General features: G+C 40.5%; 1 protein-coding gene across 1 annotated transcript in view; it reads left to right on the top strand.

The window, feature by feature from the left end:
• Positions 1 to 6,180: 6,180 nt before the first annotated feature.
• prex2 (phosphatidylinositol-3,4,5-trisphosphate-dependent Rac exchange factor 2) overlaps positions 6,181 to 27,677 on the top strand; it is an 87,719-nt gene continuing 66,222 nt past the window's right edge. Inside the window, exons 1-5 of the mRNA XM_035652683.1 lie at positions 6,181 to 6,663; positions 21,930 to 22,001; positions 23,065 to 23,187; positions 24,763 to 24,867; positions 26,880 to 26,981. Coding sequence (XP_035508576.1) covers positions 6,526 to 6,663; positions 21,930 to 22,001; positions 23,065 to 23,187; positions 24,763 to 24,867; positions 26,880 to 26,981 — 540 coding nt within the window. The 5' untranslated portion in view covers positions 6,181 to 6,525. The remainder of the gene's footprint in view (positions 6,664 to 21,929; positions 22,002 to 23,064; positions 23,188 to 24,762; positions 24,868 to 26,879; positions 26,982 to 27,677) is intronic.

The following is a 27,677-nucleotide window of genomic DNA, read 5'->3' as shown; positions in this document are numbered from 1 at the left end:
TACATTTGACTCATAGCTTTAGTTTCTAGTTACTTTGCAGATTACAATTGTCTGTACTCTTCCTGTGCAGTGAAAACCATGTATCTGAAATGTGGTGATTTTGAATGTTTGTGATAAACTGAAGGATTAAGTGTTCCTTTATGGGCTGAGAAAATTCTCCTACTTCTTAAGCTAATTAAACTATTTAAAGCCCTTTTTGGATTAGCTGGAAAATGCATTGTCACAAAGCTGAGAACAGGGCTGTTTTCCTGAGCTCATGAAAAGATAACTTTTTAGAGAGATATGTGGTTCTCACAGGACAGCAATGCCACAAACATGATGATTTTTATAGAATATATGGTGCGTTGCTGTAGATTAAACTGAGCTCAACCCACAGCAGTGAAATGTAAGATACACATTAATGCAGCAGTAATATTAATCCAAGAAGATTACATATAATAGTAAGACATTGACAGCAGAAGCAGTACTTTTACTTCTGCTAAGAACATTATGCTGATAATACTTACATACCATTACTTAAGTAAGGATTTACTTAAGTAATGGCTTTTACTTGTAGTGGAGTATTTTCACGGCGTGGTATGACTACTTTTATTAATGTAAAGGATGTGAATACTTCTTCCACCACTGTTCTTTATTATACTATTCAATAAATACAGTTCCCTCGATGACTGTTGTAAATCGATCATTTCTCATTATAGAGATGCCTTGTTATTTTTTTTACCACAGCAACTCAATATCATGGTGGGAATCAATGTATGTGTATCAAATATTTGATTAATAGCTGCAAAGATGTAAGCGATATCCCCGGTAACAGTGGATCATCAGTCACTCAGGAAACAGAAACTTGGCAGAAAGATGGGAAAAACAGGTGCGCTACAAAACTCTAAGAATAATATATTGATAAGTACTGTAGGTCTGTTTTAGCAACAGGCCATGACTTTATTAACACACTTATCTTGACTGCCTGTTGCGCACCACTGCAATATCAACTATTGCAAATTAACCACAATGCAGAGATTGTTACTACCTTAAAGCTCAGTATGAATACCGTTTTTGTAACATAAATGTACTTACTCAAGGCTGTATTTCTGTCATTAAATTACATGGAATGGCTTTCCTTGGCCAAACATCTTGTTTTCTTAACTGTTACATGCTGTGCAGGCATTCAAGATCTGCCAGAAAAAGGTTTTATCTGATCAAAAAGTATCAAGACATATGTGTACCTACAGGTTGGTCCTAATACAGGCTGTAATAAAAACTCAAACCACTCATAGTAATAAATTTAATTTTAAAACCCACCTGAGCTTCCCTACATACTGTACCTTCTTTTCCTTCATCTGAATAGTCAGAAATAAGTCTAAAGACAATTACAATAACAACGTTTGACTGACACCACTGCAGATATGTAATATAGGAATGTTGGTTTTGGCTGCCATAAACTTACTCACTGAAAGGCACATAGGGGCTAACATATCATTTAGACCATGTCAGTCTAAATTAACACTCTTATCACCCCTCATGTTTGATGTTAACTGTAAATAATCAGATAAAAGCAGCTCATATCAGCTGTGGCACTCCTTTTCCAATGGAAAGAACAGAACACTTCCTGGCAGCCCTCAGCAAGGCACCGGCAGCACTAAACCACAAATAATAGAAGTTAATTCCACAGACCAAAGTCATGGGTAATAAAATCTGAGGGTCTGGAAATTTACCTGCACTGGAATGGCTAGTATAAAAACATAATTAAGTTGGTCTACCGCAAATGTCGACAAGGTTTCTCTACATTTTTTCAGACTGGGAACCAAATTTAGTACATTTAGTGTACGGCTGGAATCCAGGCCCATTCAGACTTTGAAGGACTTTGTCAATAAATAGGCCTATTATGAGGCCTGATCCCTGGCTCTGTTTGATTCATAGTAAGACCGGTATTTTAATCAGAAACAACAATAGTGCTCTCTGGTGGCAGCAACGAAACAGTACAACACACAACTCTATCATGAAGAAATACACCAAAAGCCTGCAGTGCTACATTTTACCACCAGAGTATACTACATGTCAAGATTTACTCAAGTTAAAGAGCCATGTCCTTATCTCACCTCACAAAACCGACACTAACCTGTAACTGAGACATAAAATAGGTCTATAAAATAAAGACTCCCTCTGGTGCTGATAAATTAGGCCAGTAGTCATTAAATTCCTTCACTCTCAGGTGAATGTGCTCCACTAGACAGACTATATTCCAGAATATGTTGAGATACATGGAGAAAAAATGTCATGGCCCAAAGTGTGTGAATGTGTTGCAAAATGGAGCAAAACTGAATCCCTTCTTATTGGGATGTTAATCCCTAAATCACTATTGTGGGCTGCAAATGACTCCCCTAAAATCCCCTGAAAAGACTTTAAAGCTGGTGAAATTAAAGTTGGTTTTAGTGTTGATTGTGTTGCTATTTACCCGGGCACAAAAATGACTCTGACTATGTCTAATTCAATATACAAACACTTAACCAGCTTCTCAAGCGGCTGCTCCTGCACTGCTGTGTTAGCAGGGAGCAAGACGGGAGGCTGAACATAGCTTTTACCTCCCAAGGGTGGAAATTCTGTCCTAATTAAACACATCACTGTTCGTATGTGTTTGTGTCTTCTTACATCTCAGTTTCTTCTTTCTGTATTTTTCTCATCAGAAATGAAACCCAAATTCCAAACAAACATTAACTGCAGTGTGAGAAGTGGATGTAAGGATTGCAGTTGAATAGGATTGATACATTACCAGCTTATTAAGATGAGTTGTGGCACAAGAGGATCGTCTTGCTTAATTAAGAAAAAGATCTTAAATCAAACTAGAAAAAACACCAGGCAGAGGCATTTTACTGGAGACAGGATGCATTTGTAGCTAGAAAATTGAATTGAAGAAATGCTCTTTCATTTATTATAGTTTAGTTTGTATTTTTCCAGTTTGTCTGTTAGAAAGGCCAAACTGTATTAATTACACTTCATTAGCACACTTCATTAGCACATGTGTTGTTATTAACTGTGCCTGTCAAATAGAAAACACCATATGTGTTATATAATGTGTTTTAACTGTCTCTTAAGAATCATGTGGTTCTTTGAAGCTCTGGTGCAGAGTCCCAGACCTTCCACAAGTCTTGCGCTAATAAAAGGGTTTTTGAATCTGTGTGCAAGTTCAACCATTTTTAGGTATTTTTATGCATAATATTCACAAGAATGTACATATAAACACATACACACATTGCAGATACACATTTACACACATATTCTGTAAATTGGGCTTACAGGGATATCATGAGACAGCTACTTTCTTTCTATGAGGATGGCATGTGATGATGTAACTTGAAGATATTTGGTTGTCTTTGTTTTTAAAGAACTCACAGTGTCAAAGTATGCAGTTAGGTTTCCTACACAAAGATATTGGTGATATGGTAATTTTCAACTTAATGATATAAGCTAAAGTTTTATGACACAATTTTATACTTCATTAACTGGCTACTGTGCTTTTGCTGAGCTTTATTACAAGCAGAAAGAAAGCAATTAAAGTGATTAAAGTAACATAACTAAGCTGATGCTAAACACATCCCTGGCTTTAAAAATGTATGCAAGATTTGGAATATTTTAAGGTTTGCTGAAGAGCTGTCACTAAACTGAAATGCTGCTGGCTTTAATTTCACACATTAGTACACTGTTACTGCAGGAACCTTTTTAAATACATAAATCTAACAACAAAAAACTATACTTTTTTTAATTAATACATTACATAACAAATGTTTAATTCAGTAATAGGTAAGTAAATAGGTGAAATAACAATTTGGCTGTACACCTATACACCGACCTAGTATAACCAGTGCTGTGAGTTTCAACATCAATGCCCTGGGAATAAATACTTGGTAGTAGTTGTGCTTTTCTTTGTCAACAGAGCACCAACCAAGACATCACAGACATAGTGAAGTATTCGGTGTACAAGGAGTGCCTTCTTGAGCTTTTTGAAATCTGCCCCACCTGTTCAAGAATCCTAACCTGATCCAGCAGGGAATCAGCACCTATCAGTCACTGTCTATTATGCAGGCTCTACTTTTGTCCAGACTGACAAGGTTTGTGAAAATTATGATAAATCTAAGAAAGTGTGTTGTCTCACAAAGCTTTCTGTTTTTTCTTCCTGGTAGAAATGTACTCTACCTGCATTTTTATTTCTAGGGCCAGTTCATCCCACATTCCTAAAGTGGCAAGCAGTGTATAGTAGCATTCACTGTTTTAAAGGTACTTTCTGATTACAGGTGCTCAGTGCATTGCACATGAGACCTTCACCTTAAAATAAGTGTTATATCTGTTTATGATCCACTGAGCAATGAAGTGGGAAGCAGTTTCCTATGGAAAAGGAAAGGCTGATCAATATTTTGAAAGATGTGGTGTCAGAGTGATTTCCCTGGTGACAGACTGACACATGCAGGTTCAAAAGTTTACCCGGGAACAGAAAACATGTTGACTGCTTTTCTGATGTGTTGCATTAATGTAAAGATAAGATGACTTAGAAAATGTTTTCACCTCTAGCAACAAAGGCAACCTACAAGCTGGAGAAGGTGTTGTTGAACAAGTGTGTTCTCTGTGATAAAGCTGAGCTCTCTCTAGCAAACGTCTGCCTTGGAGGGGTTCTGCAGTCTTATTCTGCGTTTTACACCAAACAACCTGGCTTTCTCATTCTTATGCTCTGCAGATAAACTGTGTATTAATCATATAGTCAAATTAGTGTAGTAACAGGGCTCCAGAGTGCTACCATTTGACTTGTCTGTATGCGAGTAAAAACCTAGCCAATGACACTTAAAACATTTTATTTGGTAATGTTCTTGTTTTACATATGACTTTTGTAACTGCTGCCTTTTTATTTGCTGTGGCTTTGGTACCAATATTGGTAAACTTTGGCTTCTAGCCCTTTATAAATTATTTTGGAGTAATCCCCCACAAATTATGTCTTATTTCAGACATTAGCTGGCTGTATTACATGTATTACATTGTATCCAGTGAGAATTCAGTGCACACCCAAGCGAGGACTACAGGAAAACTGTTCCAAATTAAATTTGCCAAGAGAAGGGAATATGTTGTGTCCGGTAAAGACCAAATATATGACTACTACCACCCCACCCCCAAGTTTGTCAACAGTGGAGTCCAGATTTTACACCAGTGTTTTTCCAACATGCAGTTGTCATTATCTTCCGCCAGCATATCGCCTTCCTCTGTGTTCCTGTGATTTATCTCCTACTTCAGCCCCTCCCTGCACCAGAGCCGCACCAGCCTCCATTTAAAAACGTTGTGACACACCTACATGTCTTTACTCAAAAACTAATGGACAGCTTTCCAATACTTTTATTAAATGCATGAATTAATTAAACTGAATTAATTAATGTCTACATAACAATATATACACACCATGTGTCATAAGACTCACATGGTCTTTCAAGTGAATGGGAAAGTGTGTTAAAATGTTTCATATGGATCAGATTGTGGTTTTGGCTTGCACTGAGGGTCTCTGACAAGTGAGGAATAGTTTAATTTCCCCATTATTTCACTCCATAAATTTCAGTGGGGATAAATTCTGTGAAAATGTGTGAAATGGAGAATCACTGTAGGCTGTGCTGCTCTGCTATCTTTATCTTTTTAATCTGAACCTAATATTATCTTTACAGAAAAAGAGTGTCAAGTTATACTATCTCAGCTTTATGATCTAACGCGCCTGTGTGGTTATAGGACATAAAGTTTGGGAACATTTTCCTGTCCTGCTCATGATTCAAGAGTGTCAAGATAACCGGAGACAGCTACAATAGTTCCAGAAGTACAGTAATTGCTTCTTCAAATTAAAAGTGTGAAATATATGATAAGTGGTTCACTGACTCCAGACAGGTTGAGAACCGCTGTTGCATAGCATCAATCCAGCTAGTGTACATTTAATTTCCTGCATGTCAGTTTTTTTTTTTTACCAGCAATTCTAATAGATTAGATTAATCTTTATGATCATGAAAATAATTTGATTTAATATAGTGAGTTGGGGCTTTTTCTCCAAACCTGTTGCTGCAGTTTTATATTGAAAACAGCAACCGGAACTCACAGCATGTATTGTGGCTCACTTGACACTGGTCCTGATCTGCTTTTAAGGCTGTTGGGGAGGCTGGATTAGGATGAAGGTTGTAGGAGTCCCATGGACTCAACTTTCAAACTGGTGTCCAGTTGTTGTCCGCTCTGCAGTGACGCTCTGTGGGAAGCTGTCTGGTTGTTGTTGTAATTCCCACCTCTGTTTTTTCATTTCATTTTTACTTTGCTTGCCTTACATGCGTTTTCATCCAGTATTCCGGCGTTTGTTTGTTTTTTATTTCGACTTTTCGTGGATTTGCAGAGCGCAGACCGGTTGCCCCTTCAATTTTGACCATGCAGCAAACTTTGCAAAACTTTCACATCTGAAAAACCCCTGTTTTGTGATGTAAAACCTTGCCGAAGGAAGCAAAGGTCTGCGTTTATTTACTCACAATGACTGAGGAGAGCAGAAGTGAGCACAGAGCTGAAAGCGGGAAGGACTTGGAGAAACAGCTCCGGCTCCGAGTGTGCGTCCTGAATGAACTTTTAAAGACTGAACGGGATTATGTTGGGACACTAGAGTTTCTCTCGGTGAGTTTTGAGGATGTTTTTACCCTGACACCGCGCAAAAATGCACGTTTTTACTCAAGAAAATGAAACCCCAAAGCAAACAAACAAAAACAGCCAGCCTGTTTAGTATGCAGGGTGCATCAGGGTGCAGAGCAAGAACTCGTCCTGTTTCATGTTAATAACCTGCAGAGCAAGCTCCCCTGCATGCGACTGCTTTAATTACTGCGAGCGGGATGTCTTACATGAGAATCGACATTTTACATTGTTACCTGTAATACTCTCTGAACCCATCCCTTTGATGGAGATATTAACTTTTCAAATTGCAAGTGTGAAATTGGTAAAGCGGGCACAAAGATGCATGGCACAGCTTTAGTTCTTGCACAGCCAGTGTGATGTTTAATCCTCTTCTCAGCCTGATCATAGCCTGTTAGAGGCTCATAGGGGTTTGTTTGACTGATCAGAAGTATTTGGGGAAGTAGATCTTTTACAATTTAAAATGCAGATACACCACAAAAACAACAAAATCAGACCAGTGTTCTTCTCTTTTGAATGACCATATACCATAAAGACCATATTTTCATAATTTTAGGCAGTGTTTACTATGGTGTACACCTTGAAATGAGAGTGCCCCAGTCCTGGTTGTTGCTCCCTCTTTTACAGTCATTACATATTAGTAAGATATTGAATCTGAAGGAGAGATAGAGCTCAAATGAATCAGGAAAACCTCTATAATGACTGCATTTCAGCTCACCGTTTAATTGTCACACTCAGGCTATTAACTTGTACTGCACACCATTACTATTCAATCTAATGATTACCCCACTTTCCACACAGCGGAGATTATACAGGAGAGTGCATTTTACTGCTTTCTTCGCTAGCTTCTGATCAAATCCAGAAGTGGGGAGTCTTGCCAAGGACGGCACAGGTGGACTCAAATGAAAACCATAGGTGCTGGCGCTCAGCTGGCAACACATCTCCGTCCGTACACTGAGTGTACCACTTGATTTCTGCAACACAGGAAGGATGTTCTGTCAGCTTGATGGCATAATGTAAAATAACACCTAACCTCAAAGACAGGAGGGAAGGGCAGACTTTGGCAACGTCTGCCATTGTCACTGTTGTAATCAAGTCTTATTTGACAAAAATGTGGCTGTTAAGGATGTTGAAAGTCAACACACTGATATGGTATGATCTGGATTGGGGATTGGAGGGCTTCCACCATGTTTTCTCAGCAGTTTCAGCTTTTTAGTGCAATGGGAACTATGCAGGGAAGTCAGGTCGAAGGGGCACTGTGTTGTGTGTCATTAAGAGTGCTATTTCCCAGACCACATGAATGTGTACACCCTGACCTCCCTCCCACTGCCCAGATGTTTCCAATGGAGGACAGAGGGACCAGGGAGGGGATCATGGAGCTCTATCTGGCCTTTCTTAGAAGTGGCATCACTGGAGAAATGGAGGAGGCGATTACATGAGGGGAATGTGTCCTCTGTCCTGGTGGTGGGGGTTTGGGGAATGCAGCCACCCCTCCTTCATCTCCCCTGTTGTGATGGAACTGGGATTCATTTCAGAAGTGACTGATCCTTACAAGGCAACTCTGTTCTGGGGCCGGGAATGAAAGGATGGATGCATCAGATTGAGATCTGACAGTAAAAGATAACTATTGTTGGTTTAGCTGTGTGTTAAAGCTGATGGCGCTTTATGATGATGATATTGAAGCTAGAAAGTAAGAGGAAGAAGACAAAAGAGTCCCTGTTATCTACTGCCTTATCATCTGGGGAGTATCATCGAAGATACTCAGGATGATCAAAGACAGCCCTACTGTGGAGAAGGGTCATATTAAAGACTTTCATCTGATCACACACAAACACACGCCTGCCTCCCCCGCTTCCTCTACTGCCAGTTACAAACCACACAAGTTTCTGTGTGTCTAGAGGTCAGAATGGAGAACAACCCGGCCCCCCTCTGTGAGACTCCCTGGTGGGATAATCCAGGGGAGACCGAGTACCAGCAGGGAGAGGCGTACACGGGATATTGCTAGAGGGGTGAAAGGGAAAAGGGTAGAGCGAATCACGCAGTAAATGTTGCCAGGAGGGTGAAGGGTAGTGGGGGGTGTCTCTGCAAGTGGCTGGGCTTGGTGCCTTCTCTTGTAAACCATATTTCCTGGAGGAGGAATTCCTCCGAGGTTAGGAAATGCTGGGGAACAATGAGGCTCCGGTCAGTAGCTGAAGTTGAACAGTAGAGCAGAGATTGTGGCTGCTGATCCGTGGGACCCAAACACAATGTACCTCACACATACTTTACTCTTAAGGTAGTGGAAAACAACACGCAGAACAAGGATGATTAGAGCAATTTGTCCCAGAATAGTCTGAGTCTATTGTTTGGCCGTACTTAACCTCTCGTGGGAAAATATACAGATTGCATCTTGAAGGTGTCCGTATCAGAAAGTCAAAATTTGACACAGTAGTCTGACAGTGAGAGGGGGCTTCTAGGGAAGTTGTCTGAAATATCTCAGGCCTATCTTACATAATGAACAATTATAGCTGGAGATAGTGGGCGGCGGTGGACACTGGTGTTTATCTTGGACAGCTACGAGCCAATAAAATGACAGTTATTCTTAGAAATGTCTCAATGAGGGGAACAAATCAAGGCTTAATGTAAACAGTCACTTTAATGAGGTGTTTGTCATTCTCTAGTTTTTTTGGTTAAATGAAATACTTTACTTAATCTCCGTCATTGTTTGCAGTTTGACAGAGAGACATAGATGATAAGCACTTAGGAGAGAGAATGCAAAAAGGGACAATGGAGGGAACCTTTCATGTCCTGATTCTGGAGGGAGATCTGAGCCACAAGTTAACTTAATATATTGCAAAGAGCTTTGCAGTGCATTAAGTGGTCCCTCAGCTGTTGCCTTCCTCTGCCCAACAAAAGCCTGTTGAACTATGAAGCAACCGCGGAGTGTAATGTTTAAAACATTTTTAATCCCTTGCATAAATTTAAATTAAATAAATATATTTTGAGACATTATAATGCTGTGTAATCTCTGCTCTTGTCATTCTCTTCGGAACAAATGAAATTCAAGAAATATTGCATCTGTATGTTAACGGCTGCATATGATTGTCTTTGTTATATTTCCTGGGCTTTCTGTGGAAACGTTATTGGTCAGCAAAGTTGTCAGTGGTCACTTTAAGTCATAAATTTCCAGTGAAAATGGCTGCAGGAAGTTGGGGAATCAAGCCTAATGGAGAAAGCAGCCGCTAAGAAGGATCATTTGCCGGCTCTTAAAAACCCAGGTGTCCTGTGTGTGTGTGTGTGTGTGTGTGGTTTTGTATATAGAGGTTCCACATCTCTCTCTCGCAGGGTTTGGATTTGTTTACAAGTTGGCTGGTTCGGTCAGGTTGGGCTGGGCCCAAAAAGTTTTCTTTTTTGCTCATAACGTATAACTAGTGGGCAGTCCTGATGGAGGTCAGGTCAGGGGGAGCACGGCAAGAGGGTTCATATGCTCTGGACAGACAGCTGATGACCCCCATAGGTCATGACCTCTTGTTCCTATCCCTTTCCTGCCTGTTAATCTGTCGACTTTATGCCAACTTCCAGCTCCCTTCTGTGTTGTAATGGAAACAGGAACAGAAGATGCTGATGGTCAGTGCGTCCTGATTTGATGAAAACACACAAACAAAACTGTGTAAACAGAGACAACACAAGCTTTCAGTGTGTGTGTTTGTCCAGTATCAGGCTATATATGGAGGCATGTTGTATTTATGTTGGAAAACAAAGTGCAAATAAGCTATTGTACTTTTCCTTTTAATAAATACTACATTAATTGAGATTAATTGATTTATACATATTTACAATGCAGTGTTCTACTAACATTAAAAAGCTAAATTGTCATTGTTTTAGGAGGATCTATTGGCAGAAATGGAATTTATTATTCATAGGTATGTTATCATTAGTGTATAATCACCTGAAAATAAGAGTCATTGTGTTTTACGTTACTTTAGAATTTTATCTAGTCTTCTACAGAGGCCGCCATGTTGAATTGCTATGTTTCTACAGTAGCTCAGAACGTGAGTTTTGCAGCCTCTGTAGTTTCTCCTACACACATTGAAGGCTAAGCTGTATTCAGTTGTCTTCAATCTGCAACTTCACTGCCAAATGCCTCTGAATCCTACAGACTGGTCCTTTAAGAACTACTGCCTGGATCTGTTTGAGGAGATGCTGAGTTAAAGAGGGCAAAAGCAAAAGCTTTTTATGTTAGTGTAATTAGACTGACACCACGTGATATAGCCCCTAGTACAGATTGTACTAAGCTATTTAAATAGTTTTTATAAAAAAAGACAGATCAGGCAATTCATATTCAGCATGTGCGCTCACATGATGCTGGTGAGTTGGGTTTGTATGGTTCTGAGGCTGAGAGAGCTTAGAGCCCGCCAGTGGCCATTTACTGTTGCTTACATTAGCTTGTCTGCACAATGGGCTGCATTTGGTGATAAGAGATTCCACGGAGAGCAGTGTATTCGCACAGGCTGGTGATTCCGCCCTGATTGCTCTCTTCTTTATTCCTTAATTACTTACTTTATTCAGAGCTGATGATTGCTGCATCATACTGTCGCTCGCTCCATTCCTGCCTCTTATGTGCTGTAACCTTTATTATAATACCTACTAGGCTAGATCTGAATCTTCCCCATCACGGACCAGAACCTTGAACTTTAATTTAGCTTTATTCCATGTACATAGACACAAGTCTGTCTGTTCTTTGTGTGTGTTTCTAAAAGAGGTGATACGTTTTTCTCCTTGACTCTTTTTAATTGGATTAGGTCAGTCTTTCCTGTCTGAGAATACAGACAGTTTCTCTCTTGTGTCTGTACCCAGTGTGAGGCCCCTGAAGTAATGATGTGGCTCACTTGCATTTCAATTTCACACCAAAGCCACCACACAAGAGGCCTGTCTGATTACAAGTGTAAATGCATTCTATCTCCGTTTGGTCACACTGTATTTTTATTTTGTTTTTGCATTATCAGTAGATGCATTGTGTGATATATGTGTGTGTTAACCTGTTTAGCACCCAATCTTAAAGATAAATCCGTCTTTTAGTCAGCCTAAAGATGAATGATCGTGAGGATTAGCTGCATGACAACAGAGCCTTCTCCTGCATAGCATTTTAGCATCAACCTTCAGTTCCATATCAATAAAAACACTGAGTGGGATAATCCTTCATCTTCCCATTGAGCAGTTCTGCTATGGGGGCCGCTGTGTTTTGCATGCCTTTCAATATTTTATCATCTTTACAAAAAACAAAAAGATGTAGCAATTTCTTAGATGGAGCAAATATGATTACCATTGGGAAATATTCAGTTACATGCGTGCCTAAATTATGCCAAGTTGCAGAATTACTATAATTATTTAATGTGGTAATGTTCAGTGAGACGCGGGGTAGTGAAAGTTAATGTAATTCAATTCAAATATTGTTTCTGAGGTTGTTGACCTGTGTGTAGAGCTTGGTGTTAAAATTCTCAATCATTTAAGGCACTCTCCAAATTTGCCATCTGGATGGAACTATTTTAAGTTCTTGCTTTTCTTTAGACAAACATTTTACTCTAATAAATGTGACTTCTCTTGTTAAAGGAATCAACATTTTGGGAAACATACGTTCACTGTCTCACAGGTAGGATACCATGCTCCTGTCTGTATGATAAATATGATACCACAATCAGCAGCTAGGTTATGTTAGCAAGGGGCAGTGACATCCTCGGGTGTTGTCACTGTAACTTGTCGTTTACACACTTACTTTACTTTTTGTTAGCTGTTCTCCCATGTTTATACTAAGCTAAGCTAACCAGCTGCCGACTGTCGCTACATATTTACTGTTCAGATATGAGAGTGGTATTGATCTTGTTGTTTAACTCTAGGCAAGAAAGCCAATTACAATAACAATTTTATTAAATGTTAAACTATTCCTTTCAATTATAGTAATAAAAAAAACAGCTTTGTAAAAAAAATTAATTAATGTAAGGTATATAAAAAAAAACTGCTGGGTGGCAGCACTAGTGTAGAAAATCTCTCAGATGCCCGGCTCTACCTGTTCCTTTCCTCTAGACTGCTGTGAAGAAGGGTTAGTATAAGTTAGAGAAAAACAAACTTTGCTTTTGCTATTGTCTAGTCTAGTGTAGTCTACTGTTTGGTTACAGTCTTTTACACCTTCATTCTGTTAGTGTAAAAAAAGTCCCTGAAGCAGGTTCTTGTACTGTAGAGAGTTCTTTTGCTTTTGTCTCAGAGGCCATTTTTCAAGCAGGATTTCCGTCCTTCCTGGCCCTCCCCGTCTTTACATTGTGCTGCATGTTTCCTGCTTTAACACACACACACTCACACACTTCCCCCACTGTCTCCACCAAGCCAGAGAAAAGGAGAGTTGCCCACTTGGCAACGTGGAGCTGCATTGCATAGGGGATAGGGCTGCAAGGAGCCCTGCATTGAATCCATAGAGTGGATTGAGCTTGGGGAGGCAGGGGCGGTGCTGTCCTGCTGCCCAGAGGAGAAGGCGGCCTTTGATTTGGCCAATGCCAGCTGCCTGGTCACATGGTGCTTACGTGCGACAAGTAGAAGAGTGGCGGGACTACGGTAGACACTTGTCAGGACAGTTATGGAGTGTGAAGGGGTCATCATCACAAGGAGTCCTGTGTTTTAGCTGGCATGCTCTGACGCATGGAACACACACACACACACAGACACACACATTCTTGCTCAGATCAGCATGTCTGCAGTGTCGCTTTAGCACTCTCAAACCAGCTTCAGCATTGGCATAATTCTGCTTGAGAGAGGAAAAATGTCAAATTCAAGTTGTTCATTTGCCATATCAAGGTTATTGTTTGATCACAAGCCATGTGGTTTGGTATCATATCAAATTCTGTTGTGCAGCACTCATTTCTATTCTGACTTTAAGTGTCCTCCGAATATGTTTAGACAAGTTTGCATGCTCTCTCTCGCTGTGGTATAAACTCACACTTTCCGAGGCATTCATGTCTGTCCATCCTGCATTTCTGGGCTCAGAATCCATAAACATCCATGTCTGCCCAGCCAGACATGATAGGAAATTCCACTTCACTCCAAATTATTTAATTAAGCACTTGAATGGGATTTGCTATAGAAGCTCTGCGAGTTAGACAAGTGTCTCTCTGTCTCTAAGCATGCCTTGTCCACAGGCATCATTTTCATGTCAGTCTGTCTGTCTTCTTTCTTTTTTTCTTTCTCTTTCAGTTTTATTTTGAAACGACTGGACCTTGTTTTAGGGATAGGCAATGGCTCAACTTTCCACTTTTTATGTTTTTAAATAGCTAAAAACATGTGATTGAAACTTCGGTAGAGGTGAAATGTTATTTTCTTTAATTATAACGTTTGATGCTTTAATTGGAAAAATTTGAATTACCAAATCAAATCAAATATTGTGAAACAATATTAATCCTTATTACTCTTCTTCACAAACCACACAAACAGCTGCCTCTGTTAGTGGTTGCGCTGCCATGTTGTTACTGATAATACCTATAAGCAAACAGGAAATTGCTAAATGTAAAATAGGACATATATGTTTAAAAAGCTACTAAATCACAATAAGGAGTTAATATATAGTAATTAGTGGTTTTCATTCTTGCTTATTTGAAAGACTGAAGTCTGTAGTGCTCTGTTGCAGCCGTGTTGGCGCGGTGCCTCCTGCTCTGTTCATTCACAAACAAAAAGAAAGGCATGATGAGCAGAACCCTGACAGGAGGGGGTATTTGTACTGGTGGAAATGCTCTCAACAGTTGTGCTTCGGGAGGGTGAGAGTCAGGAAGAAACTGGCAAGGTTGTTCAATTCTCCATTGACAGTGTCCGGTTCTATATGTGAGAGAGGCTGACTCTGCAGGTTTCCTTTTTTCTTGCCAGTCCTGCTGAGAATGATGGCAGGGGGGGCTTCCAGGGGACGATTTGGAAGCCTGAAGCGGTAATCAAATGAACAATCTGGGTGTGTGACAGTCATGCTTGGGAGTGGGCCACATTGGGAGACTGATGATTCTGCTTAGTCATGTTGTAGATCAATACAGGGTGCTGCTGTGTGGCTCTGATGGGAATTGCCAGCTATCAGTGGGTAATGGTTTGCTTGGCTGCACATGGAGATTGGGGAAGCATGGCGTTTGCTCTCTAAAGACTAACTCTCTAACTCTCATCGACTGGAGGCTGGTCTCCCCGCTTAATATCCAATTTCACAAGTCAAAAGATCTTCCTAATATACTGAAGATATCTGCCATTTATAGTGCTGTGATGGGTGAAATTGAACGGACCCACAGCCGGTCAGGCATTGAGTTTAACAGACATGACCACAAGTGTCATTTTATTATTATCTTATGTGCTCATTTCCCTCCAGTGTCAGCTGTGCAAGTAGCTCACCGGGAGTGAGAAGCAGACATTGGACACAGACATATTCATTAGATAAATTGCTTCATTCTAGCTGTTTATGTGATGCCTTGGGTGCCAGGGTCACTGGAAGGACAAGAATAACATCAAAGAGAAGAATTTTTCTTTACCCCTCACAAGCACTAGTGGGTTTTTTGGAGATGCCTCAAGGCACATTGCTTAGTTGGTCTAATTTTTACTTTAACAAGCCAGATTGTTTTTTTCAGAAATTCCCTAAAATAAATAAACTTTCAAATGATATTCCATTCACTCTCTCTAATTGTCTTGAGAGAATATTCTAGCTCTACTTCTACAGTATTTTATTAATTCATTAGAGTCATCTGGTGCTCACATACAGACTGCCTGAACATGTCCTCAAAATACAAATGAACTTTTGTTCACTAGAAAAACCTGTAAAATGAATACACACTATGTTCACTGTTGTTAATTAAAACCAGAGCCTTGCATTGAGATGTGCAGATGAGCCTTAATAGCCATCTCCCAAGATAGACATATTAACATTCCCCGCTGTATTTATAGTGTCTGTTTCCTGTATACATTCCCGGTGGAAAGAAACAGGACAGTTTTTGGAAAAGTAGCCAGAGGCCTAATGACATGGGAAGCTTGGGATGACTCCTGGAGGTGTCATCGGGACCTGTTGAAGACAGGAGGCTTATGAGAGAGAATCACTACAAAGAGCCTTTTCTCTCTCTTTCGGATGTCCCCCTGTGTGCTCACAGCATCAGAGACTGACTCTGTCTCTGGTCCGGCCTTTTTGGAGGAAGTTTTTTTGCTTGCCAGGAATTTGATGTGTGTGTGTGTGTGTATAGGTGTTTGTACTGGAAGCCTCTGTGCTGGAGATTTAACCCTGTAACGTTGAATTCCGGCTTAAAAGCAGTTCCTCTGTGAAGGAAGTATGGTAAAGGCACCATATCCTCCCTAAAGGGTTGTCGTGTTAAGAAGGCCAAACAAGGCTCTCTTTTTTTCCCCTCTCTTCCTTGCCCTCTCTACTTCCTCTCTATCTGTTTATTCTGTCTACCTTGTATGTGTCTATCTCTGCTGCTCTCTTGTTTTCTCACCAGCACACACACACACACACAGTAAATCCAGAGACTCAGGTGTTTTTCGAGAGCCTGCCTGAGGGTGCCAAGCTGCTAGCGCACCTGTTACCTGCCGTCCTTTAACTGTTATCACAGTGCTTTACTTTTTAGTCTGCCATCCTGGGGGACAGATGTATGACAGAGATACACACACACACACACGCTCAAAAAGACTGTTACGTTAATGAGCATACCTTCACAGTCTAGTGAATCACTACAGTGGGGTTTTTCGTGTGGAAGCTGTTGTTTGTGTCCATCTCTGGCTTTGAATAGTCTTTGTCTCATCCTTTCTTATTTGTTACTAGAGAGGATTCTGTCACAGATGGTAGATTACAACACATTTAAATACCTGTACAAGTGTTTAGTAATATCCCTATAGATTGCAATCTTTTTACACTTTTAAATGTAATACAATGTGGACCAATTCTTGTATACACTGGGTGGTTATGTGTATGTTTGTTTGCCAGCTCTCCAATCATGACAACAAAGGAAATCAGTGAATTATCAGTGGACAAAAGAGGTAGTATGTCCAATAGACTCTGAGAAAGGCCTATTCATTCTTCCAGAGTTTATACTGGTGACCAGTGCCAATGAACTGAAATTGGACCTCCATTGAAAGCAATACATCCCACATCAGAGCAAAAGCAATTGAACTTTGGTGGCAGAAGAAGTTTTAAAATTGTGCTGACAGATGTGCTATTGAATTTTTTTTTTACTCATTTTAATATAACTGCTTCAGTACTTTTAATTTCAGGGAGAGCATGGTGTTCTACAGTCAAACCAATCGATCCACAGGGAGTTAAAATGGTTGTTTTGCGTGTAATACATCAAATAAGCCCCGTGTTCCTGCCCACTCCTCCACTTTAACTTAAATGCATTAGCAGATGTTTGAGGCAAGCTTTGTACTTGATTCAAACTCATTTCTGTAGCATCGGAACAGCTAAAAAGCTTTCTTTCTTTTATTTTTTTTTATCAAAGCAATTTGCTGCATCATTTTGCTCTTTTGGGTCTGTTTAGTTTTCCTCTCCGGGTGGGATTTAAATTCCCATCACACCTCATTCTGCTGGGTATGTGGCTGTATAATGTGAAGAATAACATGTTTATTCTTCTCTTGCACTTTCTTGTCCCCTCACTTGACATTCACTCTAGCATTTTCTTTTGACACAAGCACAAGCTCTGGCTTGGCAGATGTACTGTACACATACTTTATTTCAAAGTGCAAGAATGTCCATCATTGTCCTCCTGTTATATCATTGTTACATGTTTGAGGAAGCAAGTGGCCTGTGTTTGTGCCAAACTCATCTGGTGTGATTCATCTGTTTCATTGACACAGAGATCAACATATACAGGGGGAGTGGCTAACCTTCCGCCGATTGTATCTTTCCAATCTGGTGGAGAGATGCGGGGGGGGGACGTTGCATAATGCCCATTCACAAAGTGTCCTGAACTAGGTTGGCTCAGCACACACTCTGTCGGCATGGAAACAACCCTCCAGCCAGTCTCTTACCCCTCTACCTTTCCTTTCCCACCAAAGTCCAGAGGATGCTGGGTGTAATTTAAACTACCCTGCTCCTCAGCAAAAAACGTATTTCAGCAAACTGCAGTTATTGGGTGAACTGTCACTCACATTAGATTGAGGCAGTTTTCCGCTCTGTCCAAGCAACTGCTCAGTCATACTAAGTCAGTGATGAGTAATTCTATCATGTGGCCTGCAGGTCTGCTAACTGAACCTGATTTCAGTCTCCTGATTTAAATTTTTAGTCTGACAGTAAAGGTCAGATTGGTATCACTTTTCTTTCCCCCCTGAATTTGAACATTACTGTGTAGCCATGATTTCCACTACCACGCCTTTGTTGCCCGCAGCATGTGAGCCTGTGTTGATTAATGGTAGGTAAGGCCACATGCAGTGATTGGACCAGTCTATTCATCACACCCATCTGCTCTGTGGAATTATGAAAACTTTAATGGGGTTTTAATGTGTAGTCCTCCCTCAGCCATCAGAGTGGCAATCCAGGTGATTATACCTGGGCCTTGGGGATCAAAATGACTTTGTAAGAGTTTTTTTCCCCTTGTTGATGCATGATTAAGGATAACAAATGTGTGTACTGTATGTCCAACAAGTAGAAATGAAAATGTCTGATGCAGAAAAGAGCTGCTGCTGCTGAATTCCCATGCCAAAAAATGTGAGGTTACACAAACACATCAAATGAGTGATTTGGAGATGAGTAACTTTCTGTGAATGGCCAATGGAAAGAACAATGTAAGAAAATCACTGCTGTTGTCCAACTCTTTTATCCTCTTTGTCTTCTGAGCTCATCACTTTACCTCATCCTGTTCCCGGTATATAAAAACTCACATTCTTGTGACTATTTTCTGCTCATTTCAAGATGTCTGTCCATTTTTGGTTAAAGAAAGCGTGACATGGATCACCAACAGCTCCTTTTGAGATTTCCAATGCAATTGAAAAGTCAGCTTGTGATTCTGTAGAGTCCGGTGCCCAGGCATGTTGGATTCCTGCTAAAAAGTACATCCAGTCCTAGGAAACAAAATGTGTCCCTCTGGAATTCAATTGGCCATTACTGAGTATGAGGACAAAGACAGCAACCATGGTGGATGATGGCGGAAATGTGTTTCTTAAAAAATGGACTGAAGTCTGAGAAAGAGTCATGGCTGAGTCAGTTCTTCAGCTAAGTTATTTTTTCCTTCGAAACTGCATTCAATTTAATTAGTTTCTAGTTCGTAATTATTATCATCATAGACAGAACTGTCAATTCTGTCCTGCACCCAAAGCTTTAAACCGGAGAACAGATTTAAACTGGAGACCAATCTTGATGTGCTCCACTGACACTGAATTACAACATTGGATTTGGATGACTCATGCAATGAAAGATTTAAATACAATACATTCAGGCTTTTACAAATGAGCTGTGCATTTATGTACTGCAGCGCTGTCAGGTGCTGTACAAACCTGGAAATGGGCTTATATTCACAGTCACCCTGGGTGCTGTTATTGTGTCCATAAATCCAGTCCGTCAGTCAGCTTTCCATTCACTGTCCATGGAGCCGTTCCAGGATTAGTCTCTTAACGACATCAACAAGGCAGTCTTGGCGGTCTCTTCGGAAGAGACATGTTCGTTTCAACAAATCAAGTCTGAACTGTCCACAATTCTAGGAATAACATGAACAGTGTCTTGGATGAGCCTTTAGTGTGGCCGAATGTGTTTTCTGTGTTGTATGCTTATCTTCAAAACTGCATGAAAGATGTTTTCAATTTTACACCATCACTTCTGCGCAACAAAAACAACTCTCTTATCTTTTGGGTGATAACACAATTTATTATCTCCATCTATCCAATCAGATTTAGAGTCCCTGCACTCCATTATGCTACGTTGTTTCTCTGTCTGTTAAGTGCCTGCAGTGTTATATTTTGAAGCAGTGTCCCCCATATCTGTATATAAACAGTATAATTACAGTTTTTCAGATATACTGATTATTTCCTGTTGAATAGACTCTTCAGTTTTAAAATTGTGGTGATGGACTCCCTAATGAGCCCATGTTTGATGTCACACATCCGTGACAGGAAGCAGGGTTTTTGATGCAAATTAGCACTACTTTTGCTCTGCTAAGGTCCTGTACTGTAAGCCCTGTCAGGCCTTTGCGAGGGCCTGTCGAAGTCTGCTCCGTGTTTGTACATATTAGACTTGCTAATCAGATGCTAATGCTTGTGAGTGGCAGAGTTGCAAGGCAAGGCAGCTACAGAATGGTAATCAGCGTGGAGTTGGCCTACAACAAAGAGGCTGATTATTTAAGCCCCCCCCTTTTCTTTTTTTCAACCACGAGCCCGGATTCAAGCATTCACTTATATAGTTCCCTTTGAAGTGTTGCTTGACATCAATCCAATGTGATTAAGATGATTTCAGTTATTTCTTTATGTCAGTGTGTTTTTTCAAGACAGCATTGGCTTTCTAATTTGTTGGAAATGGAGATGTTACAACTGAGTTAGCCAAACCACCTTGCCATCTGTTTGTAATTAATCAGGTGTAACTTTTTGATAAGTTTACTCTAGTCAGAACCACTTACTTAGATCTTGGTGTCAAGGAATAATTCTTGGCTTGTCCGCTCATTAAAGGAAACTGTTTACATGCTTTGTGGTTGTATTATGTGAGCTTGCTCAGGTCAGGCTGCCTGCTGTGTGGCTGCACCGGGCGACAGATGGCATTATGGCCCTCAGTGGGGCGGTAAAGGGATGCCCATGGTTAGGGTCAACTGCAAAGACAGATGTAACCTTCCTGCACTCACAGTCACTGTATGCATCATACTGCCTTTCAGTGCGGAGCATGATCATGTCGGTCACGGGTTTATGGAGGTGCTGCTGTTGGTTTGTGTCATGGTGTCCCATATAATAAAGCTTTGCGCCAGAATGTGTTGTGCTGTAGCACTGTATCTGTGCCAATTATGTTGTTTGTCATGTTGGGATGTTGGTGTGAGGAGGATTGGTGTGATCAGTGACAGGCCACTGATTAGGTCAGAATCTGTAGATTTGACAGCCCTGCTGCATTCTGGGAGTTCTGTTTTGTACGTGGTGGATGGGTTGATAAACACAGTTGGTTAAAGTAATGTTTTTTTTGCCTCACTTTTCTTTTTCATTCATTTATCTTCAGTGTCATGAACATTACCACCGTGTGTGCGGACATGTTTTTACAATCCTAGTACACGCTTTATTCCACTTAGAGATCTAATTTCTGCTTTTATCTTGTTTGAATTACTGCCTTTTATGCCATTTGGGGAATAAATAAAGTTAGTTGTTGTGTAACATGGGAAATTAAAACAAATGTCGGCAAGACAAAACCCACATCACACAAGTGCGTTTTTGTGATGTTATGCCAAGGACATTGTTTTACTGCTGCTTAACTTGCTCTCATTCAAATTTGACAACAATATGAACATCAGCGACGTTGTTGTTGTCAGAGCTATTGAATGCCATTTCTCATGTACTTTATATTTGATGAAAGTTTTGATTTTTAAGGCTTGCTTTGGATTTCATCATAGCTTCCCTGAAACGAAGTGCATTACAGACATCAATCAAAATCAAAGTGTAATGCCATCAATTTGTTTTCCGCGGAGCTTTTTACGGAAGATAGATTCCTGTCTGCCCAAACCGTAATCCAAGCATTGCACACATGAATATAAAGATTCTTGTCTGGTACTTGTTGATGGATGTCTTCTTCTTTAAAAGCTCTCCCTCAGGCGGAGTTCAGAAAATGACTAATTCTTCCTTAGTCACATTTTAAGAATACATTCGAAGCACACCTTCTTAATTTGCCATTCTCACAAAGTGCCCTGAAGCATTAAATGGGTTGTTGAGGGCTTGTGCAGTGAAGCAGCCTGGGAACCGTCGTCCTTAGGGACCTAAGAAAGTAAGAGCACTTCCCATCCATCTCAATTCACACACTGTTGGACTCTCCAACTCCCAGCCACTTAACATCGCCTTTGAAATACCATGCGCTGCAATTATTATGTTTTTTTTTTCACCTTTTTTGACTTTTTTTTCAAGTGCAAAGATTGAGTTTCGTATGTATCAGGTGTCCATTGTGATGGTTACCAATTTGCTCTGGCAGCCAAGTGTTGCAGCTGCACTCAAGGCTTCAGATGTAGTCTTCTAATTGTCCTGTTAAAGGTACAGGCGATCAGGCGCCAAAACGTAATTTAATCCTGGTACCAGTTCAAAAGTTAACTGTTGCTTTTTTTTTTCCTGCTCTGCTTTAGGTGTTTCTACATCGTCTCAACCAGTATGCAGCCACTAAAATTGACAAGAACATCACGGAGGAGACTGTTAAGGTGAGGGTCAATCTGTGAGGTATGAGACGGCATAATTAAGATTTGTAAAAAAAAATAATCAGGGCAACTGGCTTTTACTCGGTCTGCACACGGAACTCTCATACAGTAACCTGATCCATGAAATGACCGGACATTACATTGGAAACTAAATGAAGTGGGTCTGTTGTTTGGGGTGCTCTTTCAACCTAAAATAGCCAAGTTCTGAATGGAGAAAGAAGTAGTGGGCGATCCAGGAAGCAGCTGTAAATATAATCTATTTATAAATGATTCCGGCTGGAGGATAATAAAGGATGCTCTCTCACAGTGAGCTTGCTTACTTTTGAAGGTAAATACACATTCAGTGGATATTTACTGCATGTCCCGTGTTTTTGAATATGTCTATCCATGTTATGTTTTGTTTGGGAACACGCTGTACAGACAGAGAGGGGTTTGGATAACGTAGGGGGATTATTGGGTTGGGCAGCAGCAGGCTGTGATGTCACCAAGCAGCTGAATGACATCCAGTTGTTTGGAGCAGAAACTCATTGATCAAATTTTACCAGATTTTTGGCTGTTGTTAGTATCACTAAAGATTATTTTTGCCTCGCAACGCCCATAAAAGACTTCTCTGGTTTTTGTGCTTTCATTTTATTCAACTAGCTTCTTTCTCCATCCAGAGTCAGCATATTGTTTTGTCCTTTAATATCACCACAAAAATGACATAAAAGGGACAGAAGTAAACACCACATGAAGGCAAAGTTTCCATACAACGGATCCTAAAAATTTGCTCCTTTTTTAGCTTCTTTGATGAAATATCTCTAATAATGTTTGAAATTCAAATATCAAAGACATCTCAAGCCAAGATGCCCATTACAAAGAAACCTCACTCTCTCTTCTGTGGCCTCAGAAATTCCCTCGCCTAGCGCCGCTCGCCACAAAAAAGCAGCATATGCCAAAGTATTGATTTGGACAATCTTTGAAATTCCATTGCAGGAAAAAACAGCTGGCAGATATTCCGCAAACAAATGTACACACTTAGTTTTATTTGACAATCCCATGTCTATATGTACTTTTGGTCTCTCAGGTTTTATTCTCCAACATTGAAGAGATTCTGGCCGTTCACAAAGACTTCCTGTCAATGGTGGAAGAGCTGCTCCAGCCTGACCCTCATGCTCACCATGAAATCGGGCGCTGCTTCTTGCACTTTGTAAGTAACACTTCTGTAAAACCACCATTACTTAATACTTCCTCTCTTGCAAGATGAAAAGTCATCTCACCACCTTTAAAGTATGATGTCACCTTCTTGTCTGAGCTCTTGTAGCTCAGTGGCATCAATGCAGGCTCTGTTCGTAATGATCCAGAAGAATTTCTCTCCTACTTAACTATAAGAGCTCAAATGCAGTTATATGTGAATACTGCTGAAAATGATAAAATACACCACATGTTGTCAATTTATCTCTCTGATGAGGGAGCGCACATGTGCGTTATGCTTGATAGGGTTTTGATATACAGCTCACCCCTGCTATATATCACATTTCTTTGATGCAGAGCCTGCAGGCATACTGGCATATAATAAGTTTCCAATAAATCTTGTCCTTCATCCTTCTGTTACGTATTGCTCCTTCTCTGGCAGTAGGGCCCTGATGTAACATTGGGCTGCTGTTGATACAGGCACAAGAGAGATGATCTAGCAGTGCAGATAGCATAGTTAGTTAGGTTTAGGATAAGATGACGTCATTGAAAAGAGGGGATGTAATTCACAGCATAACTGAAAACCCATGACTCAAGACCATAATTCAGTCATGAGTGACCATGTGAGTCTATAGAGATGAGACTTTTACAAATTTTCTTTTTCTCTCTCCTTTTTCTTTCCCTTATTCTGCAGCCTTTTTTTCTTTCAAAGTTTCCTACTCTGTAGTGATTTGTTGATGCTCTAAAAGTTCCAAGAAAGAATTACACAATCTAACTTTACTACAGAAACACAAATAGGTAAGTAAGCCAGCTGGACAATGGGCCGCTTAAATCAAAATCCCTCTGTGATTCAGGCCTGCAAATTGGTTCACGCTGACTAAAGACTCTACTCCTCCCTTTTGGAATACAGTAAAGTCAGTCCCCAGGGCCAAAAAAATACTCTTTTTTTTGGGGGTGTTCATAAACTTCTTACAAAACATGATTCAAGAAGAAGGGTATATTCTACAGTTAATCATAAAGTTGTGTTTTTGTAAGTGCCCCCACTTGTTGTTATGACAGTCATGTCTCTCCACATCACCAGCTTTGTCTTCTGAGGCAGATTAGCATGGCTGAAGACCGTGTACTATTTTTGCTGCAGTGACTTTGTAGTGAGAGATTTAAAAGCTGTGTGGTCTGGTCCCACTGCTGCGTCTCAAAGACAATGGAATATGAATGTCATGAGAACTGCTTTGGTGAAACGTTGTCTGTCGGTCATATGGCTGCAAGGCAGATGACAGGATATGACTGTAGCCCCCACCCTCTCCACACACATTATATACATTATGTATTTCATGGTGGAGAAGATAGTGTGGAAAATAATACATACCCAACATAAATGCTATACTTCATATGTCTGCTCTTTGGGCTATTTTTGCCTTCTTTTCTCTTATTTTTCCTTCCTTTTTTAGTCAGTATTTCTGTATTGTTCTTCTTCGAATTTGCCCTATATGGCTTAATTTATTTCTCTACGCCCTTTTTCTGTTTGACTTTGTCGGCCTCTTTCTCTTACTTTCTTGTTCCTTCTCACCTTGTCTTTCTCTGGCTTTTGCAGAGGAGCCGTTTCCAGATTTATGATGAATACTGCGGGAATCATGAGAAGGCTCAGAGGCTGCTGCTGGAACTCAATAAGATCAGGAGCGTCCGGACATGTCTACTGGTGAGAAGTGGCTGTAAATGGGCACATAATGTATAATTTGTAACATACATACATAATCCATGCAAAATATACATGTGTGATATGAAATTGCATTTTGTGGTCACTCTAAGTTAGTGGTTCCCAACCTTGGAGTCAGGACCCCCAGTAGGGTTCGCCAAAGCTTCATGGGGGGTCGTGAGGCCTCCTTGATTTTAAAGCGTTCTAGAAAACTTAGTTAATAGAAAATGCAGGGACAAGAAGACACAGAATTTTTCTATATGTATATTTGTTCAAAATGATAAAAAAATGTAATATAGACAGAATTGTAGAAAAAGTTCACCAAACAGGAAATAATCTGCTCAAATTTTATCTAAATCACTAGCTGTTAGTAGTTCATTGTATAATTTTTAATACAATATGAAATATACATGAAATATGTCACTTATGTCACTCATCAGTATAGTCAATGATAGAAAAGGGGTCCCTTAATGAAAACAGTTGGGAACCACTGCTCTAAATCGTGAACTTAAATCAGTTTGTTTCTTTGTTTATACATTGAAAATTTAACAGTTACAAAATCATCAGTAGTTGTGTGAAGATATAATCCCCTTCTATAGACTTATTGTTAAACATCCATATGATGAGATAAAAATTAAGGGTATTTCTGAAAACATTGATGATTTTTAGGGGCAATAATCAAGTCATGTGGGGTCATGAGTGATCAAAACTGGACTAGACGTATATGGAAAACAAACCACCACACTCTCTCAGACATACAAAGACACAGTCACCCACACATGGCAGCTGGACAGTATAAAACCCTGTACTTTATGTTCCAGTGTGTCTGACAGCTGATGTGACTCTGCCCCTTGTGTGGGCGGAATCCCTCTTCCTGTCCCGACACTCTGAGAGACTTTCACGTCCACAGGGGAGCATCATGTTGCTAGAACAAAAGATGACTGCATCCCCACTGCTGGCTCGCTAAACTGTGTGTGTGTATATGTCTGTGTGTGCATGTGTGTGCACTTTAAGGGGTCAAAATGTTCGCCCTTTTCTTTTCCATTGCCTCTTACAGCTCTTCTCTTTATGGTGTTTGCAGATATATTTTTCACGTTTTACTCCTAGGCTCTGACAGTTGGTAATGCCAGTCCTCCTCGCTCCATGCCCCTTTGCCTCAGAGGGGCACACACTTGCGTCAACCTACACACCATCACCCCTTACGTTTTAGGACTTCCATTAAAACAGAGCACTCTGAAATCGAGATGTACCACAGACTTTCTTGTATTGATTGGCCGGCTCTTTGGTGAAGTATATGACCTTTTTTCTTAAGACAGTAATTGATGGAGTGAGAATTGAAACACACACATGCACATACTATACACTCCATCAGAGAAGAGTGGCTGCAAGAGCTCTGTGTGTGATTTACTGTTCATGTGTGCCTTTAATCTGGGAAGCTGGAGGAGGCAAATATATTAATTGACTTTGATTTAATAGGGTCTTTATAGCCTTGACCTTTCTGTGACCTAGCCTTCCATCAGGGCTATATGGGTCTCGTGTTACCCTCCAACCTACACTTAGCTGTGGGCTAATATACCTCAGGTCCCCTCCCCGGCCTTGCAATGACCAGGGTGGGGATATCCGCTAACCTCCACTAAACCTTTGGCCTACTGGCTACTATTAAACCTAGTTTATTGTTTACCCTGTAATTCAGCACCTCGTGGACATTTCAGGTGAGAGGGAGGTGAGAATGGATATTAGCAGTTGACCGTATAACCTTTAACCTACCACATGTAGGTAAGGGTCACTTTGATCGACCTGAAGAAAAAGTTTATCTCTTTTATGCTCAATCTAAAGAAGAATTTAGGAATGGCCATGTTGGGATGTCAGCTGGTCTGGTGGTTGGTCCATCACTTTGGTCCAGTCTGAGATATTTCAGATACTACTTAGTTATTTTACAATGAGCATTACAATCGACTTTATTTACATTTCAAACTCCTCTTTATCCTTGTTAAACCTCCTCTCCTCTCCTCCAGAACTGCATGTTGCTGGGAGGCAGAAAAAACACAGAGGTCCCACTGGAGGGGTACCTGGTAGCTCCTATTCAGAGGATCTGCAAGTACCCATTGCTGCTCAGAGTGAGTATGGTCTTATGCATGCTAACCATGAATTATGGAGATACCACACCCTTGTGCCACCTCTGTAGGGCACCTTCTGCACCTCTTTTCATCCACAACCACCTAGTCATTAGTTAGGACTGTCCCGTCCTATTCACATCAACCTCTCCCTCCTTAATGAAACACTGGTCTCATATTCTGACACGTCTCTGCTTTAGTTCCCCCAGCCCAACCACATCGTAGCATAACACAAGAAAGGCCTATCATCACCTCCCCTGCCCAGCTGCATATTCAGACACTTTGAGTGGGCTCATTCATACCTGCTCTCCAAGTTGTTAGTTTTGAAATTTCCCTTTTCTCAATGTGAAACGTGAGTGAAATGAAATACACTTTCAAAGGCTTGTTTGAGTTGGTGATCTGAGCTGTCCCATCTCATTCATCTTGTTATGATCTATTAATTCACCCAGGCGTTCTCTAAACAGCCACCAACACGGGCACAGAGATGTAATAATAATAAGGGGGTAATCTGACGCTCTGCCATTTAAAGTCTTCCAGCTGCTGGGGCCTCCTTCTCTAAAATTACACAGATAGCCATCACTGGCTGCAGTGTAAATCAGCCCTATAGTAGCTGACATGCTAAAACACTGTGTTTAGACTATAGACGCAGAGATTGCAATCGCTTTTGCTAGACCGTTGCATGCAGGATCAGGGGTTTTA

The sequence above is a fragment of the Morone saxatilis genome, unplaced genomic scaffold (genome assembly GCF_004916995.1).
Source record: "Morone saxatilis isolate NCDOM2014 unplaced genomic scaffold, NCSU_SB_2.0 Contig0, whole genome shotgun sequence".
NCBI lineage: Eukaryota > Metazoa > Chordata > Actinopteri > Moronidae > Morone > Morone saxatilis.
This window is presented reverse-complemented; position numbering and strand designations above follow the sequence as displayed.